This window comes from Schistocerca nitens, chromosome 1, assembly GCF_023898315.1.
Source record: "Schistocerca nitens isolate TAMUIC-IGC-003100 chromosome 1, iqSchNite1.1, whole genome shotgun sequence".
In the NCBI taxonomy this organism is placed as follows: Eukaryota; Metazoa; Arthropoda; class Insecta; order Orthoptera; family Acrididae; genus Schistocerca; species Schistocerca nitens.
The window spans coordinates 551741720-551763281 of NC_064614.1; the positions used below are offsets into that span (position 1 = coordinate 551741720).

At 37.5% G+C, this 21562-nt stretch overlaps 1 protein-coding gene across 1 annotated transcript in view; it reads right to left on the reverse strand.

The window, feature by feature from the left end:
• The window catches only part of LOC126254424 (zygotic DNA replication licensing factor mcm3), a 109375-nt gene that overhangs the window by 44821 nt on the left and 42992 nt on the right, over nucleotides 1–21562 (reverse strand). Inside the window, exons 6-9 of the mRNA XM_049955310.1 lie at nucleotides 15062–15200; nucleotides 10141–10383; nucleotides 9154–9318; nucleotides 437–635 (exon numbers count right to left, since the gene is read on the reverse strand). Coding sequence (XP_049811267.1) covers nucleotides 437–635; nucleotides 9154–9318; nucleotides 10141–10383; nucleotides 15062–15200 — 746 coding nt within the window. The remainder of the gene's footprint in view (nucleotides 1–436; nucleotides 636–9153; nucleotides 9319–10140; nucleotides 10384–15061; nucleotides 15201–21562) is intronic.

Here is a 21562-nt window from a genome sequence, read left to right on the forward strand (position 1 = left end):
TATTTTTTTATTGCAGTTATTTTCTTTCATAGTTATCATTTTGTCTGGTTTCCCCACTATCTTTACTGTGAAGACCTGCACTAAGTAACTTTCACTGTCACTATTTACAATACGTTGCTGTTTACAAACAAAGGGACAAAATCTTGTTTCTGCAGTTTGTAAACAATGACAGTAAAGATAATGGTGAAACCAGAAAATATGTCCAATCTTAATAGAAAACAAAAATCCAGGATGTGTTAACAAGAAAGATTATAAACGCCCACAGATAATGTTGTAACTTCAGTGAAACTTCTCTGGGAAATGAAAGATAAAAAAATTGTGTTGTTCTCAAGGTGGCCCCATTCCAAAAACAATTAAACAGCAGCTACAAACACTAAATAAAGCTATTATACAGGGACTGTAGCATTCAGACAACATATAATTTTTGTGTACATACCCTTCCGTAAACTGGATTTGCTGCTGCAAGTACAGAGCAACGAGCATTCAAACGAGCCTGTATTCCAGCTTTCGCAATAGTGACTCTTCCTTGTTCCATGACTTCATGAATAGCTGTACGATCTATGTCTGACATCTTGTCAAATTCATCAATACAGACAACCCCACGATCAGCCAAAACCATAGCACCAGCTTCTAACCTGACAAGTAGAAAAGAAAAAACAAAAATAAAACATGTACAGTGATTAACATAAGTGATATTCCTAATCAAACAAGTCACTGTCTTATCTCTTATTACCTGAGACTCAAATGTTCCAAACTGTTTACATTAATTGTAAAAATTAAATGCGGAGACATTTCCAAAACTTTTTTCAACTCCTTAATGAATACTAATTGCTACACTTTCATTCAGAAGTACCAGACAAACATAAACATCCTTTCAATGTTATTCAAACCCAAATTGCTGAAAAAATTATGTAACACCACAATTTAAATACAACGGGGATAGTCCTCAATTGCATCTTAGTGAATATTAAGAGAACCGATCTGGGCAAATCTCAATGTCCATTTCAGATATTCACACCATGTAGCTGTTACTTTCATTTTATGGGACCAACCACTGATGGGCTGTAACTTCCTGGTAGATTAAAACTGTGTGCCGGACTGAGACTTGAACTCTGGACCTTTGTCTTTTGCGGGCAAGTGGTCTACCACTGAGCTACCCAAGCACAACGCACACCCCATCCTCACAGTTTTACTTCTGCCAGTACCACGTCTCTAACATTGGTAGAACACTTGCCCGCAAAAGGCAAAGGTTCCAAGTTCAAGTCTTCGTCCAGCACACAGTTAATCTGCCAGGAAGTCTCATATAAACACACACTCCACTGCAGAGTGAAAATCTCATTCTGGAAACATCCCCCAGGCTGAGGCAAAGCCATCTCTCCGTGATATCCTTTCTTCCAGGAGTGCTATTTCTACAAGGTTGGAGACGAGGTACTGGCAGAAGTAAAGCTGTGAGGACAGGCGTGAGTCTTGCTTGGGTACCTAAGTTGGTAGAGCACTTGCCCACGAAAGGCGAAAGTCCCAAGTTCGAGTCTCCATCTGGCACACAGTTTTGATCTGCCAGGAAGTTTCATATCAGCGCACACTCCGCTGCAGAGTGAACATCTCATTCTACTGATAGGCTGCACACAAACCTGCACTGCAGACAGCATGGTGAACGAATGACTACATCTTTTTATATTTGGAGGATTTGTATGTCCCATAAAAACTGAAATCTTAAAAGACAAAACTGGCTTGAGAGCTCTGTTATTTATAAAACAGGGGCTGGAGGTCAGTAAGATTATTAGTTCACTTGCTGATTATCTATCAACAGAGCCTCTAATCCAATTTTGTCTGTTAACAATCGGCTTTTTGTGTTCATTCCGAAATGATTCCATTCAAGAAGATTAAAGACACTCAGAGAGAAATTTGAGGAGATGCCCATTGATAATTGGTAAACTTTATGAGTAACAGCAGCTGCACAGTGTTGATTTGACATTAGATCTACCCTGGTTGGTTCCTTTCTATACTCTCCAGTCAAAGTAGGCCAGTGTACCACCGGTACAGTTGTGTAGGTACCACTGACATATGAGCTTCTGGAACATTAGTATGCTTGTCTAAGTGAAAGAATTGCTTGAAGTAATGTACTGACAGAACTATGACAAAATGGTTTAGGCCATGGAACAAAACTAGCTACCTCTGATTATTCACCTAGCTGCTTGAATTCTGGCTAAGTGAACAAAATGAACCTTAGCATGGAACTGCTTCTCCTATTTTACTCAGGAACAATAAATGACAAGAATTAATTATTGGAGTTGGAAAAGGAGATAAACAACATGAAAATGAATACCATGGGATTGTCATGAACGGGGCCCAGCGACCTTGGCGAAGTGGTAAACACTGATGCCTGTCAGATCACCAAAGTGAAGCACTGTCGGGCTGGGCTAGCACTTGGATGGGTGACCATTCAGTCTGCCGAGCACTGTTGGCAAGCGGGTTCACCCGCCCCTTGTGAGGCAAACTGAGGAGCTACTTGATTGAAAAGTAGCAGCTCCGATCTCAGACTGACATATGACTGGGAGAGAGTTCTGCTGACCACATGCCGCTCCATACCTGCATCCAGTGACGGCTGGGGGCTGAGGATGAGACAGTGGCTGGTCTGTACCATTGGGCCTTCATGGCATGTTCAGACAGAGTTAAGTTTAATTTTTTTGTCATTAACAGGGTGAAAAAATGAGAACTGAATATAGTTAAAATCAGCATGTTTCACTACAGAGGAGTGGAGCAGCGTGAAAATTACGTTGCATGCTTTATTGTAAATAAATAAATAAATAAATTTAAAAGCAGTATATGAAACAACATGGCGTAGGCCTCAGAGGAGATATCAACCAATAACTGACAAAACTCCACTAAAATATACTAATAAAGTATGATAATGCAGGTGTGATACAGAAACTAAAACTCTGAGAGAAATGTGGGGATGGCAGCAGATATGGTTATGCAAGTAATAGAATCTGATGAAAATTACCTGTAGTTTTCTTCAGTAACAATGTGTTGAGGACAAACAAGACATGGACTTGGCAAAGAGAGAGAGAGAGAGAGAGAGAGAGAGAGAGAGAGAGAGAGAGAGAGAGAGAGAGAGAATTGAATTTATCAAATACTAAAGAAATTTCATACGATATGATGATCCTAAACAAGTTTACAATTTCAGGTGATTCCAATCAAGTAACATGTAGAGTAAAAACAGATAAAGAATAAAACTCAAGATAGGAATCTTAAATGTAGATCATGTGAACAAATGAGGAACATGAATGAGGTCAGCCATGAGTGCACTTCTCTGACAGGATATGGAAGAACCCCAAAGGGGGTGGTGCACATTCAAGTCACCAAGCAGCAGAAAAGGGTGAGAGGGTTGCCCAATAAGCTGGAAGTCTGTCCTGGTGACACTGGATGACCAAGGGATGTAAGCTGGACAAATGGGAAAGGTCAAGCGAAAAAGGAAAATGCATCCTGCAATAGCTTGAAGCCGGGTAGTCAAAGGAGATGGGCTGACTACAAATATCATCCGAGATGAGCAACAGGACCCACATGAGATGAAATGCCTTCCACTGGGGGAAGGTCAAAGCGGACTGGGAAGAAATACAAGAGCTCAAAGCAGTAGTGAAGACACAACTTTGTTTCCTGGGGGGCAGAGAACAAGTGGATATTGATTCCCAGGGCAGCCGTAAGTCCTCTTTGTTGGAGCGAAGGCCGTGAACATTCCATTGGAGGAGAGTCATGAGAAAGAAGGGGGAGGGGGATGGAAAAATGAAAGAGTGTCACCTTGGCAGCTGCCAACTGCCAGCCTTCAATAATTCACTGCTATAGGGTTGTAGAGGCTGGAGGATCCTGCTCCATGAGATCTACACAGGCATCGGCATTCTCCTTCTGTCTGACTGCAGAGTCCAGGGAGAAAAACGGTTGTCTGTGGAGACAGACCGGTTACACAGAGGTTGGCCAGGCGAGCATATGACAGGACGACACTGCCCAAGAAGATCTCAAGAGTCAATGAAGAAGAAGATCATTTGCCTTTGTTTGATTTCTTGGAGCCTTTCTGGTTGGTGGAGTGAGACTCAAGATGACTGTTGGCTGGAGGGGTGTAAGAAGTCTTTAGAGGAGTATTCCTTCTGTCTGCCAACTTTGCAGTACATGACTTCACCCCATGAGGCAAACGTTTGGTGGCTTGTTGCACAGCTGGAGTAGGAGACGGGGATGCTACCTAGACACTGGGCGATTTGACAACTGCAGTGCTGAATTTGAGGTCACATGTCTGCATGGCCACATTCTTCGTGGAGTGAGATGTAGCAAGAACAGTACCGCAAGTGCTGGGTGGTAGAATGCAGGGTTCCCTAGCCAACAACATGCGAGCGACCGGGCAAGGCATTTTTTTCTTCACCCGTATCTCCTGCACGGCCCACTAAAAAAAATATGAGAACCTAATCTTGAAGATTGAACTTTTTTATCATGTGTTATCCTCTAAGATATATCAAACACAAATGTGCCAGGAAAATTTAAAAATAACAGCGTAAATGGCTGGTCTTCTGGGTCCAAATTTTTCTCGACTGGTCTTCAAAGAGTTAAGTTTTGAATGAGAGTCAAGTGCTCTATGTTTTAAGAAATTCAGTGCACATTCTCACATGTAACATAATTCGTCTTGCGTAAAAGGAAATTTACTTTGAATGTAACGCTTTTTAATCCACTATTTGCAATATTTTCCCGTGACCTATTAGCAATGTGAACAGTTGTGATGTCACGCTCATCGAAAGCAGTTTGTTGTTACAAAGTGTTGCATAGTCTTCATTGTAAAGCCTTTGACACATTTTGATATCAGCAATCGCTTGTATGTGCACTACACTTTGTTGTTGTAAATAACAAATTTTCCTTTCAACTAAAGTTTTATTTTGGTGTTATTCTCTTGTTTATGTTTTATTGTTGGAGTATGATTCTTCAGTAGTGGGCTAAAGTAAAATTCTTCATTAGAGCATCAGCTCCCGCCAGTCAAAATTACATAAATTTAACTGAAACCCAAAATAATTAAAAATTCCCAGAATCCTAAAAAATTCTCTGATATTTCCCGGATGAAAAAATTCCTGGGCTTTTCCCAGTTGTCCCAGGGCATATACACCTGACTGAATATGCTTTCCATTAGAATATGAAATAGTTTTTCAATTCGACATACATCTACGCAGTTACATAGTGCTTTCAGATTCAAAAATTTCAGAAGAGATACCGAGTTTCAGGTCATAAATGAGTTGATAATATTGCAGCACACTGGCAACTTTTCTATCAATAAAGTGTCAAGAGACTATTGAAAAACATTTTTCGCCTTTCTACAACAACTGCAATTATTGTGGCAATGTCTTACCCAAACTTAAAACCAAACAGTTCACCTGTAATGCTGTCCATGACCAAGGGAGCCTTACAAGAAACAACAGACACATAACAGCCAAAGGAATGTCAAAGAAACTTGGTCACAAGTTTTGAACAAAGTTTCAACATAAAAATAATATTTTATTTCAAATTTGAGTTGGAAAGTGAAGCCGATGTAGAATCACAACAAATTATTTGGAAAAAACTACAGTGGAATTGATGATTTCTCATTCTTTTCTGAATAAGACTGAGAGTTAAAAGTCGTACATCATTATCACGGAATAAAGACGATTTCAGATGATATAATGCAATGATATCCACTTTGCATGTGAAGGACATATTTTCTTCAGCATCACAATAGCTAACCTCCAAAACTCAAAGTTTCTGATGAGATGTTTGGCAAAACGAGTTTTTCTGAAAACTAATTTAAAAGTAACAAAAATTATATTCGTTTAATAAATGACATAGATTTGGAGCAAAAAATTTCACCGAATTTCAGATGTATCTATTCATAACATGTTTTATTCGTATAAGTAAACAATGTTTTGGATAGTATGTGTTATTCACGAATAATGAGTACTTCTTGTCTGTATTCATTACTCAAATTTTGCCAAACTCTGGTGGCACATAAAGTGCATCATGCATTCAGACGCTGCAGATCTGCAGCCCCATGTCAAGTGAATGTCACTGTCTATGAACAGCAGCTCGCTCTGCTGTGGTATCCATATGGCTCACTCGGCTGTTCCATTCTTACAGCCATGAATGACAGCTCAGTCAGCTGTGCTGCCAGCATGGCCATGTACAAATGTCCACATAGCTGTCAGGTGAGACAGCACTAGTAATCTTTGGCAACTTCCACACAAAAATTCTAGGTGTATTCACACTCTCTCACACACCCAAGCCACATGAATGCTCGAAGATTGTGCAAGCGCTTGCAGTGCTCTGCTCACGTAGGTACTCTACAGCAATTGAAGCATTATGTTCTTCTCCATCAGCACAAAGTCGCTGTTTTTAAATGTACTTTGAACGTTATAAATAAAATTTAACAAACTAAACCATACATATGAAAACAAATTAACACAGTAATAGTTGTGAATATTTTATGAGTATGACCTATAGCATTACTAAAATCATTGGTGGTTGGTTATGGATGTAAATTTCTATTTACACCATCACACACATACATAGTATACCTATACTAATAACATCTACTTTCAAAATCTTGCACTGCGAACACAAGCGCTTTAATGTCTGCCAGTCCAAAATTTTAGTAAACAGATAGGCTCTTATCCACCACCATACTTCCAAGAAAAATATACATTTGCAGTAGCAACCTAAATAACAGTTGGACATTTCAACAACACAAAACTCGTCATAATTGTGCTTGATGCAGTATCCAGCTCTTGTTGGTCAAAGTTGAAAACTTTAACAAATTTTCATTGGTTCAAGGGGTGTTGTGGTTGCAATACATTTAACCTAGCAATTGAATTTGACATAGGCCTCACCTTCAGCCCTATACCCAAATTTAACCACACTGGACTTAAAGACCTGCTCTCCTTCTCCCGATCCCTGCAATGGAAGCACTTCTTTGCCGCCAAACCCACCCTAACTCCAACAATGGACCCTGTCTCTTCCAGTTCAAACTACCATCCAACCGTGATCCCCCGCCCATCCCCTCCAACCTCACCAACTGTTGGTCAACTTCCAGGAATTCTTTACCTCCAACTTAGCCTCAGAATCCTTCCCCAGGTCCCTTCCTCAGAACACCAACCTTTTAGTAGAAGAACGAACAGCCACATATAACCTCAACACAAATCCTGACCTAATCATCCTATCTGCAGATAAAGGTTTCACCACTGTTGTTATGAATTGCAGTGGCTACCTGGCAAAAAGCCTCCACCAATTATCTGACTACTTCATCTATAAACTGACAGAGTGATCCCATACCAGAAGCCCAACAAACTCCAATCCGCACTTAAAGTATTAGGTCCTTCCCAGAACGCCTCCCCTGAATCATTTTCCCTCCTTACCCCCATGACACCTTGCACACCCACATTCTACAAGCTCCCCAAAATCCACAAACCAAACAATCCTTGATGCCCCATTGTTGCTGATTATTGTGCCCCCACTGAAAGAATTTCGGCACTGATTGACCAACACCTCCAGCCAATTAGCCGTAATCTAGCCTCCCATATCCAAGACACTAACCATTTCCTTCACCGACTCTCCACCATCCCCACCCTTTTACTTCCCATATCCCTACTTGTCACTGCTGATGCCACCTCCCTATACACCAACATCCCTCGTGCCCACAGTCTTACCGCTATTGTACACTACCTTTCCCAGTGTTCTTCAGACTACTACCTCATTCCTCATACACCTTACTAACTTTATCCTAACCCAGAACTACTACTCATTTGAAGGGAAGGTACATAAACAACTCCACTGCACAGCCATGGGCATCTGCACGGCATTCTGCTATGCCAACCTTTTATATCAGCCATCTAGAGGAGACCTTCCTAGCCCCTCAAAACACCAAACCCCTAGTGTGGTTCAGGGTCACTGATAATATCTTCATCATCTGGATCAGGGCTAAAGACACCCTATCTCCGTTTCGTCACAACCTAAACACCTTCTCTCCCATTTGCTTCACTTTGTCCTCCTCTACCCAGTGTGCCACCTTCCTAGATGCTGACCTTCTCTCTGATGGCTCCTCCACACATCTGTCCACATTAAACCCTGAAAAACATCAACAGTGCCTGTGTTTTGAGAGCTGTCATCCCTTTCACACCAAAAAATCCCTCACATTTAGCCTGGCTACCTGGCGACAGTGCATCTGCTGTGAAAAAATTCCCTTGCTCAGTATGCTGAGGGTCTCACCAGACAGGTATTATTCCCCAGACCTACCTCGCAAACAGATCTCCCATGCCATTTCCTAACTTCAGACTTAGCATAGCAGTTACCTCTTGTGTTCTATGGCAATGAGTGGATTATCAGACAGCCACAATGAATCATTACACTATTTACTATGCCAGATACATGAAATATTGCTCATTTTTTTGAAATATTGCTCATTTTTTTGAAATATTGTGCCAGATTTGGCAGCTTTCAATTTTTTCCAGCTTCTCGTTATTTGGTTTTCAGCATGTATAGAAGCAAAATTGTTTGTAAACATGAAATAATTTCAAATTATTAGATAAATAATCAAATGCAGCACCTGAATGAAACAAATGAATTTTTTGTATACTATGAGAAAGTTTGGCAGACATTTCTGGGACGACACATGCTTCAAGAATTTTTGGGGGCCAGAAATTTAATTTGCCATTTTTGTATCCTCTGTCATCAGGTACTGTTTCTGTTACATCCAAATTCCCTTTACACTCTCATGATGTACTTAAAAATAAAACTTAAATCCCAATTTTTATAAAACTCAATTCCCAATTTTTCATAAATTGACAATGCTCTTATAGGTGCCAAGAGGAAGCAGACCACTTATAGTACAAATTTGAACTGCATGCACTTAAAAACTAACAAATAATTATTAAGTTTCTTTTCAACATTATCAAGATTTTTGTTTAATTATCATAAATTATTGTTTATTATGGCTTTCATAATTCAGATAGGAATCTAAATTTTTCCCTTAAACACAAAAACTATGGAGACCTACTACATAAATAATAAGAGTAAGTTAGGGTAAATGCCATCATTTCATGATTATTGTATTACAACAAGTATGAGAAATAATCGTCTTCCAAGATTATCACATACCTTCTCTCACCAGTCTCCTGATCTGTGGTGACGGCAGCCGTTAGACCAACTCCTGTTGAGCCTCGTCCTGTCGTCGGTATAGCTCTGGGAGCTGTAGCTAGCACATATCTGAGTAACTGAGATTTTGCAACACTGGGATCTCCAATAAGAAGAACGTTTATGTCTCTGAACATATAAAAAATAATACAATAGTATAGTATTAAAAGCAACAAGACGAGATTTCAATGATCTACAAACACACTACCTCTACCGTCTGCTATCCAAATAGTGCAATTCAAAATAAAGTTCAAAACGGTATAAATTGTATAGCATCACAGTGATACTGAAAAACCTGAACTGCTAGACACTTTACGATAAGGGCATAACTATCTCATGAAAGCCTACTCGCAGAGCTTTTTAAGAACAAGCACATTTAAGTCCAAATTTTCTGATGAATTACACACACTTTCACTTTGTTATACTTTTTTTGATATTGGCTGCATTGCCACTGGTGCCAGCAACTGATCCTAAGTTCTATGAGACATCACTATGAATGAGATACATCTGTCATCACTTGCTAACACAATTTCAATCCAGGACTATGTTCATGAGTCATTACTTGCTATTCAGCCCTTCTATCCTGAACATTAGTGTGTTAAGGACTGTAATTCCATGAAACAAAAAACTACATTCAATGCAGCAGGTAATTCTCTCCCATTTAAACATCATGTGGTATCTTAGGAAACATTTACTACTAGCACACAAGAGCATCCGATAACCAATTCTCCTCTACAGCATTTTATGTGAAGGACTTGGGCCACATATGTTCCATATGTCAAGTTTCACATAATTTGTATGTTCCCTGATCTGTGCAGCAATTTTTTGAGGTAGTAGTATGTCCCATAGCAGATTGTATGTTTTAAGAACTGTAGTGACAAAACCAAACTCCTTATTTACAGAGAAATTGATCAATCTCTCAAGTCTTAATTAGTTGTAGCACATACTCACCCTCTCAGTCTTGTTCCATTAGGTAATACTTTTTCTACACCTCCCAACAGCATACACAAAATTGCTTTCTTAATATATTCATGTCCATGAATTGATGGTGCCAGAGATTTGCTAAGTAGTTCAAAAATATCACCAGTGCTCTTTGCATTTACAAGCTTTCTACATTTGGCCACATCACCTCGTGACAAGGCAAGTGTGTTCTCTTTGCTCAATGGTGAAATGTTGTTAGCAATCAAAATCGTCCTAAAAATGAAACAAAAAATATTGACGATGTACATTAAAAGTATAAAACTAAACAGAAATAGCAGTATCAGTGATATAATAGTCCATTATTAACATTCAAACTGGATACAACAATGGGAAAATGTCATATGATCTAACAAAGTATTGTTCAAATTATTCCTGGCCAATGGATGTATTTGATTTTGAAAAATGTCAACAGACGCCTATGATGTTGACTGTTTCCAGCCTACTGGGTTGCGTTGTAGGGATTCAGTTTGTCATGTAGTGTGATGCTTGTGAATGATTTTCATTAAAAAGTCACAAAACAGCATTAATACCTTTTATAACCAATAAATTAACAAAAAATATATCTGACCAATGTTTGGAAAATTTACATATGTAGCAAATGATGTTTTCCTTAAGCAGCTAAAACAGCAAAAGCCTATATAAGAAAAGGTAATCAGCTTTGTGTAGGTAACAATAGGCCTGTGTCATTACTGTTAGGACTTTCAAAAAACAGTAAAAAACCATTCCTTTCGCAACTGACTACATCCTTCGACAAAAGTGATATTGTCTATGGATGTCAACATAGCTTCAGGCCAAAATGCTGAACTGAAACAGTTACATTTGCCCTAATAAACCATGTCTTCAATGCAATGGACAATTACACAAAAGCTGTAGAGATATTGAAGGCTCCTGAGAAAGCCTAATGATATGGTTAAGATGCGTACCAAATGAGTGAATCACATCACTATCAGATCAAAAAGAGAAAGTATTTGGAAGACAATGATCCCCATGTACATATTTCAGAACCATGTTGTTCCACAGGGTTAAATTTTAGCTCCATGTCTTACTTCCCATAACACAATAGAAATTCAGAACCACTACTTTTTGCAGATGAAACCAGTCTATTGATCGAAGGGAATAATAAGGAAGATCTTATTGCATCTGCAAAAGATATTAGGTAAGAAGTGCAGGTAGTTTACCAGAAACAGACTAACAGTAAATCCCCAGCAAACAAATCTGGAATTTCAACGCAGATCAAAATAAGAAATGCAACACAACCAACAATATACACGGTTAACAAAAATATTAGTTCTGTTGCTGAAACAATTTATTGGGATTCGTATACAAGAAAACCTTAAATGGAGTTGTCATATTTAGTTACTAAATTAAAAAAAACTAGCAAAAATGAACGATGCAGTACAAATTCTTTGCAACAACCTGATTGCTGACAGTTACAGCCATACATTTTGCTTGTGTCCATTCATTACTTAGTTACAGTATAATTTCATGGATATAACCCAAACCAAAATAGTTTTCAGAAAATAAAACACAATGTTAAGAATAATGAACAATCAAGCAGCAGAGAACCATGCAAACCTTTCTTTAAACATTTAAAAATCTTATCCTCCCCCTTCATGTATGTATTTACAGTAGCTACACATGTCAAAAAGCAAGTACACTGAGAAAAGAAAACAAAATTATCCATGAATACAGCACCAGATCAAACAGTGGCATACGAGGAGTTCCTTGAAAAATTAAGCTAATTCCTCTGTTATATATTGATTGTGTTTATATGAACTGTCATTTACTTAAGATCCATAAACATGTTATTTTATCTATTATTACTTTTCTGTTGTAATTTCATGTACTGATACATTCCATGACCATGGAGATTTGCTCCTCAATTTGGCCCTAATGAACTAGATATACAAAATAAGTAAATAAATAAATAGACATGCTAGTCACACAACAGTGTATATCACAGAAGAACAGAACTACACAACAGATGATCCAGACAAGCAGAATCTCTTTATGAACTACGTTGGGCCTACCTTTCGAAAATTTGCGATATCCTACCTACTACAAAACTACTTTTATTCAATCTTTCAGTATCTTGTTCATGATAACACGTAATGCATACTTTTAATTTTAGTAAAACAGTTGCAATATACAGTACATACTCAAATTTATAACTATTCTGGGTAAGCACCCAATTTGCTATAAAAAATTAAATGACATATTTGCAAGTTGTGAAACCAACAAGTAAAAAGATTTTCTGTCCAGTATCTTGTGTAGAACATACATATTGAAAATTTATATGCACAAAAATAAATAAAAAACACATTGTAAATGGAAGGGGACAGCAGAACAGGCAAGTGTATCTCTAAGAAAGAGAGCAGAACTTTTAAGAGACATTTAGGAGCTATAAACAAGAAAGAGAGAGAGAGAGAGAGAGAGAGAGAGAGAGAGAGAGAGAGAGGTGTGGGCGCTCGAGAAAATACAAAAGCACATTTAACATTAAAATAAAGATGAAGATTGTGGGTAATGAAAAAGACGAAGCTGTTGGATGTCCCTTATTTTTCTTGTTTCTCAGGCAGGGCTCAACATTCTGCTCATCTTATTTTATATTACAATACAACCACAAGTTGTCCAAATATCATCCTAACTATCCATGTACCTACATTGCTACTCTTCTTAAACATTCAAATGCTGCTCTTCTGTCCCACTTGGCAACTTACAGCTTCTGTTCATATTCTCAGATTCCCACACTTCATATGTGAATGGAACGCAGAAAGAACACACAAATGGTATGATGGGACGTACACTCTGCTACGCACTGCAAAGTGGTTTGCAGAGTATGGATGTAGTTGAGGATGTAGATGTAAGACAAATGGTTACTGAACACATTAGGTATGCCTTCATTTACCAGCTATGAAACCTGAAACAGTAGTCTTTATACACACACTCAAAAATAGGTAACATTATAACAGACTGGAAAATTTCACTTGGCAAATGTGCTGACTTGTTTCACCTTTACATATTCAATGAGAAAATCAGTTCTTCTTCTTCCTATCCAGTATTGCACCTAGTGGTCTATTACAGTCTCAGTCCAGCACCTTGCTAGTTTTCAACCAACTCCTCAGTCTGTGTTTTTTTTTTTTTTTTTTTTTAAATGCCAGTCTTCATCCATAGTACACTGTCTTTCCAAGATGTTCAGTAGCTCTATACTGTCTTGTGATTGGTTTTACTTTGAGATCCTTAAGCATGTTATCAAATCTTTTCCTGTTTCATAGTATGTAGCCAGCTATTCTTCTCATGAACTGCATCTCAGCACTCAGTCTCCATTCATCATCTCTTTAGACTGGCCACATCTCAACAGGGTACGTGTAGCCAGAGCTTGTAAAGTTTTAGTCTGGTGTGCTGCTGAACCAGAGATTGCCTGAAGAAGCTATTTATCAGTCCCATGGCTTATCTGAAGTTTGCGATTTTATGTTGCGTACCATTGTCTTTAATGTTGCTGAGGCTGTACCCTAGTTATTTGAATGCTCTTACTTGCTCGAGGGTTATGTTGTCCGTTCAAAGTTCGGTTCTCTTTTAGTCTTTCCCTATGTAGCGTTTTATTGAGGAAGATCTTCATGCTGCACATTTTTGCTATTGTGTGTAGGTTCTACACTGATCTCTGTAGATCATTCTCAGGTTCTGCAAAATGCACCCAGTCATCTGCAAGCAGTAGTGTGTCTAGGTCAGTTTGTCTACCTGCCTTGGTTATGCCACGAGGATTTTGTCTCCATTCAGGTGAATTAATTTATTTTTTGGTGTGTGATAAACTAAAAAATTACATTACTAAAGTTAATAAATATTTAATGATATGATTATAATAGAGGGAAACACTCCACGTAGGAAAAATAGATCTAAAAACATAGATGATGTGACTTACCAAATGAAAGTGCTGGCAGGTCGATAAATACACAAACAAACACAAACATACACACAAATTTCAAGCTTTCGCAACAAACTGTTGCCTCATCAGGAAAGAGGGGAAGGAGAGGGAAAGACGAAAGGATGTGAGTTTTAAGGGAGAGGGTAAGGAGTCATTCCAATCCCGGGAGCGGAAAGACTTACCTTAGGGGGGAAAAAGGACAGGTATACACTCGCGCGCACACACACACATATATACAGACACAAGCAGACATATTTAAATATGTCCATCCACACATATACAGACACAAGCAGACATATTTAAATATGTCTGCTTGTGTCTGTATATGTGTGGATGGATATGTGTGTGTGTGCGAGTGTATACCTGTCCTTTTTTCCCCTAAGGTAAGTCTTTCCGCTCCCGGGATTGGAATGACTCCTTACCCTCTCCCTTAAAACCCACATCCTTTCGTCTTTCCCTCTCCTTCCCCTCTTTCCTGATGAGGCAACAGTTTGTTGCGAAAGCTTGAATTTTGTGTGTATGTTTGTGTATCTATCGACCTGCCAGCACTTTCATTTGGTAAGTCACATCATCTATGTTCTTAATAAATATTTAGTTTGAGTTAATACTGTAAAGTGTATGCTAGCTGAAGTTTGCAACCACAAAAAATAATTACAATTCAAATGTACATACCCCAAATTCTTCGTTAAACTCTACAGATTTCTCTACTTTTTGCAACTGGATATAGAGACTAAAACACTGAAAATTATGGAGGTAGTGCAATTAGAAGGGCAGATAGGTCCTGATAGGGCTGAAGAGAATATATGAATTTATGAGGGTCACATCTTCATGAAGAACTACCTTCTGACAGTGTCACCTAGATATGAAAACCCAATCAAAGTGCACCTACATATGAAAACCAAACCAAAATGATATCTTATAAACTGGAATGAATTATGAAGGCATTTCCACATTAATTATAAATCTTCTGACCTGAATGTGCAGTTAGAGAATCCACCCTGTTTGCTTGGTAAACAACGATAATTGCCTACTATCTGTACTCGGTCTCCTGGCTTACAAATGTCCACGAGGTCATTATCACAAATGACATCCACAGATCTCGGCAGCTGACCTGCAAATGAAAAAGAGGATATTATTTTAAGTTGCTTGAAGGCGTCCAAGCCATTACTGCTGATAGCACAAAACTCCAGGAATTTCACTATAATATCCATAACATTTTGAAGCCCCATTACAAGATGATCCTCTGAAAGAAATATTAACTCCCTGACAGGGAGGGAGATCTACCATCTTGTCTGAACTTTTGGAAAAGGTTCTCACTTATGGTTTTTACTATTGCAAATTACACATGCGATATAGCTATCAATGAGCAATACTGTTAAGCAAAACACAAATTCATCCAGTTTCAGGTCCAACCACCAAATAAAAATAGGGTGACTTTATTGTTGATAGATGGAGTATATGAAACATCAGTAATGTAAACACACATTCAGGCAAATCAACATTTGCACTGTTCTGTGCATCATTTACATACTCCAAAACCAACAAAGAAATTTCATACAGGAAACTTCTAGTTGCTAATGAGCTGTTTGGGAAGAAATTATCAGTGAGGAAAATAATCAAACTCCATCCCAAAATTCTCGGTGAAGTGGAGAAGACTGTTGAATAAGTACAAGCTGGCAACGAGACTGCATCTCTAATGTGTATCCAATGAAGGACAATGAACATGTACGTGTTTTAAAATCTTTAAGTTCCATTGAACAACGAAGGAAAGAAGAAGCCATTAATTTGAGCATTTGTTACAGCATACGGGATACTATAATATGAGTGATCAAATGATATGCAAATACATTGCGAAGTTTGGATATAATACCTGGGCAATGTTAAGAAATTTTATGTTGTACCTCAATGAAGTGGCGAATCAGTTTCCCTAAAGGCATCGAGACAATCACCCCTGTGGAAAGTCTCACAAAACCAGTTGTTTAAAATCTGTGTATAAAACCAAAATATCTTGTGTAGAAAGTGTCTAACAGTGCCCCACACAGCCAAAGGCTAAAACATGGCCAAATGGTGGAAGTCACTGGCCCAAATTTGTCTCCGAATCTTAAAAATTTGAAACTATCATTTAGAATAATTTCAGTTACAGCATAATACTGAACAATTAAAAAAAGTTTGTTTGTTGTTTAGAAAAGATCATCACTTTTCTGAATGCTGGGTACAGTGTACTGTATGTAGCATTATTTAGTAAATTTCTTCTGGATATTTAATGTTTTTGTTGTTTTACTTCAGCTTTTAGTTAGACACTAGTGAGAAATTATTTAAGGACATAAAAAATAACGGAAGTTCCATATTTTGAAAGAAAATAAAAATGCTATAAAGCTTCATGGCTTTTATATGCTTGTTGTGTTATATCCCAAGTCTTCAAAAATCCTTGAACTCTGAGTTACACACACATTCACTTGGTCTGCAGGTTACCTCCAAGATAAGCACATCAGCTTTTGGAGCATATAAGTAGATATGAAATCAGTATGCTGTGCCTGGGTTTCTACATACATCCCATTTTTTCGAGCATAACTAGACTAATAACAGTCACTATCAATCTGGCACTTCACACTTAAAATTCATTCATGCAGTGAGAACGGAATGAAACAGGGTCCATCAAATATCAAGAAACCAATAATGAGGCAGCTAGAATGAAACCATGAAACTGGCACACTTAGATCATAAATAGTATTGACTCTTTCAATCAAGCTGTGTACCTTTTTCGCAATAACACAGTAAGTGGTTTTGTAGATTATTCAGTCTTTGTAACATTTACATGGATACCTGACAAAAGATGTCTTCTCTTAGTACCGTTTCTGCATCTATATCTTTACTCTACAAACCATGAGGTGCATGGCAGAGGGTTCATACCATTGTACCAGTTATTAGGATTTCTTCCTGTCTGATTTTGTATGGAGCGTGGGAAGAATGATTATTTGAATACCTGTGTGTGTGTAGTAATTATTCTAATCTTACCCTAAATATCGATATGTGAGCGATACATAGTGGGTTGTAGCTAATTCCTAGAGCAATAATTTAAAGCTGGTTCTTGAAACTTTGTTAATAGACTTTCTTGGGATAGTTTATGTCTATCATCAAGAGTTTTCCAGTTCAGTTCCTTCAGTATCTCTGTGACACACTCCCATTGACTACACAAACCTGTGATCATTTGTGCTGCCCTTCTCTGTATACGTTCCGTATCCCCTGTTAGTCCTATCTGGTACGGATCCCACACACAGTGTTTGTTTGTTTACTTCATATTCCAGTGATCCATGTATCACAGCAGGATATAGAATATGTCAAGTTTTACAAGTTTGTTGTGGTTGTATTGTACAGTGTTATGTAAATAGTATTAATCAATTTCATATTAAAGTATCTACAACTTGGACTGTACTACAGAAAAACTATTATACAAAAATAAATATATTTACAATAATAAACAGACAGGCAAGCAAGTAAGGATCGGGGAATGAATCTGCACGAAGTAGTTCGGGAACTCGTCTATATTGTAAAATGACCCTTACAATAGGAACCACCCCAAAAAAATAGAAAAAAAATAAAAAAAAAATCTTAAAATCACTAAAACGGACCACCTTTTGTACCATACTGAGGTTTGCGTGCCCTTTGTGGATGTCTTCTTTTCTCCTAATATTATGACTACGATACACACTATTAGGTTTAAAAAGAGGCTTCTTGGCTCTGAGCACTATGCGACTTAACTTCAGAGGTCATCAGTCGCCTAGAACTTAGAACTAATTAAACCTAACTAGCCTAAGGACATCACACACATCCATGCCCAAGGCAGGTTTCGAACCTGCGACCGTAGCGGTCGCTCGGTTCCAGATTGCAGCGCCCAGAACCGCACGGCCACTCCGGCCGGCAGAGGCTGCTTCTTCCTTATGAAAAAAATCAGGGGGAATATATACGGTGCAGTGGATGTGAGGATTTCAAGTTTCTTATTATAATAATAATAATAATAATAATAATAATAATAAAAACAATAATAATAATAATAAAAAAAATAAAAATGATAATAGATGCAGAGGTGACATATCAAGCTAAAACTAAACAAAGGTCGCTACACTACGCATTCATTGATTACCGAAAAGCTTTTGATAGTGTACCCCACTCATGGTTACTACAAATACTGGAAATATACAAAGTAGATCTTAAATTTATACAGTTCCTAAACATAGTAATGAAAAATTGGAAAACCACACTTAATATCCAAACAAATTCAAATAATATCACATCACAGCCAATACAGATTAAGCGTGGAATATATCAAGGAAACTCTAAAGTCCTTTCTGGTTCTGCCTTGCTCTGAACCCACTATCCAACATGCTAAATAATACAAATTATGGATACAATATTACTGGAACATACCAACACAAAATCACACATTTGTTATACATAGATCTAAAACTACTGGCAGCAACAAATCCACAACCCAGCCAATTACCAAAGATAACAGAAGTATTCAGCAATGACATAAATATGGCTTTCGGAACAGACAAATGTAAAAAAAAAAAATAGCATAGTCAAGGGAAAACAAACTAAACAAGAAGATTACATATTTGATAACCACAGCAACTGCATAGAAGTGATGGAAAAAACAGATGCCTATAAATATCTAGGATACAGACAAAAAATAGGAATAGATATAACAAATATTAAAGAAGAACTAAAAGAAAAATATAGACAAAGACTAACAAAAATACTGAAAACAGAATTCACAGCAAGAAACAAGACAAAAGCTATAAATACCTATGCTATACCAATATTGACCTAATCATTTGGAGTAGTGAAATGGAGGTGACCTAGAAGCACTCAATACACTTACACAATCACACTGCAACAAATATAGAATACATCACATACATTCAGCAACAGAAAGATTCACATTAAGCAGAAAGGAAGGAGGAAGGGGATTTATTGACATAAAAAAATCTACATTATGGACAGGTAGACAATTTAAGAAAATTCTTTATAGAACGAACAGAAACTAGCTAAATACACAAAGCAATTACTCATATAAATACATTGGCTACACCATTGCAATTTCATAACCACTTCTACAACCCTTTAGATCACGTAACATCAACAGATATGAAGAAAGTAAATTGGAAAAAGAAAACACTACATGGAAAGCACCCGTATCATCTAACACAGCCACACATCGATGAAGACGCATCCAACACAGGGCTAGGAAAAGGCAATATACACAGTGAGACAGAAGGATTCATGATTGCAATACAGGATCAAACAATAAACACCAGATATTACAGCAAGCATATTATTAAAGATCCCAATACCACAACAGATAAATGCAGACTTTGCAAACAACAAATAGAAACAGTAGATCACATCACAAGTGGATGTACAATACTAGCAAATACAGAATACCCCAGAAGACATGACAATGTAGCAAAAATAATACATCAACAACTTCCATACAACAAACTAATAAAACAACACATTCCCACATAGAAGTATGCACCACAAAATGTACTGGAGAATGATGAATACAAATTATACTGGAACAGAACCATTATAACAGATAAAACACCACCACATAACAAACCTGACATCATACTCACCAATAAAAAGAAGAAATTAACACAACTAATCGAAATATCCATACCCAATACAACAAATACACAGAAGAAAACATGAGAAAAAATTTGAAAAATACATCCAACTGGCTGAGGAAGTCAAAGACATGTGGCATCAGGATAAAGTTGACATCATACCAATTATATTATCAACTACAGGAGTCATACCACACAATATCCACCAGTACATCAACGCAATACAGCTACATCGAAACGTACATATACAGCTACAGAAATCTGTAATTATTGATACATGTTCAATTACCTGAAAGTTCCTAAATGCAATGTAACATACCGTGCAGTTAAAAGGAAGTCACGCTTGATCAAGGTCCGCGTCACTTTCCATTTTTAACCAGACATAATGTCTGAGACAGGAAAGAGAAATAATAATAATAATAATTTGACTATGGCTCTAAGGTAGACTCCACTTATGAATCTTCTCTGTGTAAATAGCACTTTTCTAGTCCATTGCCGATGTCTCCAAATGTGATTCTACATGCCACAATGGCATGAAAATAACCATAATAAGCTGACTTAATAATTTCTGTATCTCTACAAGATCAAATGATGTGTAAAGCATAAGTTGCAGAACAGTCGTTTTGCACAAATTGATGGTGTGGTCTGACCAGTTTTTTCCCCTATATCAATATGTATGCCCAGGTATTCTAGAGTATCTATATCCATCATAGTTATCTGCTGGTCACATAGTTTTTGTCCTATTTCTTTATCTTTAGAAGCTGTGTGAAAATGAATGTAATTAACAGAAAGATTATTTGTGCTAAGCCAGTTCACAATATCCCTTATTAGCTCGCACCTCAAGTTCGTCTAGTGCATTAATAAATGAACCATACTATCATCAGTAAAGATGGTGAATTTATTCTGAACAAAGAGGTACATCATTAATAAAAATAATAAGAAGTAGAGGACCCAGAACTGAACCCTGAGCCACTCTACATGAATGGTACCCCATTCTGATGATGGGGAGACACCATCTGGACTACCCCACACAACTTTGTTTTCTGTCAGAACTGTACAAATAAAGCCACTCCCCTGTTGCAGCAATTACATCTGCATATGTATCTTTATGTGAAAGCATTTGGCGACTGACACAGTCAAACTTTTTATAGGTTGCCCTGATATTATGGTCACTAAGATGCTTAATAATGCATTAGTTTCTCAAATTCTTGGAAAAAATTTTGAGTAGTGAGATTGGCTACTTGCCGTATCTCCATTCTCATACAGTGGTTTTATTACTGCAGGCTTGACTCAGGAATGATGCCTTGCCTAAAAAATATGTCACAGGATATTACTCACATGGCTGTAGTAGTATTTTAATAATTGACTATATGTAGTTAACTCCACAAAGAGTTTTACTTTTCAGAACTAATGATTCTTTAAATTTCCTGTACAGTGAATGTGCTTGCTTGGATTTGTTGTACTGTGCTTGGTGCACTGGCTTGCAGAAAATTCAATGCTTGATCTATGGAGCATTGTGATACTATTTTCTCTGTTACTGTTAAAAAGAGGTCTGTTGAATTTTAACTGTTTCTGGACCACTAAGATGATGATCCCCTTTATAAATGAAAACACATATGACACTGACGTAATATTCTACAATATCTATAATTTTATTTTACAAACTGATACATATGCACCTGATAGCGGCATAATAGCTGAAAACTGGTTTGCAAAAGAAAATAATAACTATTGTAGAATATTACACCAGCGTTGTGTGTCTTCATAAGGTATAAAATATTCTACCAAGAACTGGTGGAACAGTCACATCAATGCAAAATGATCCTAATTATTTTTATCTGGA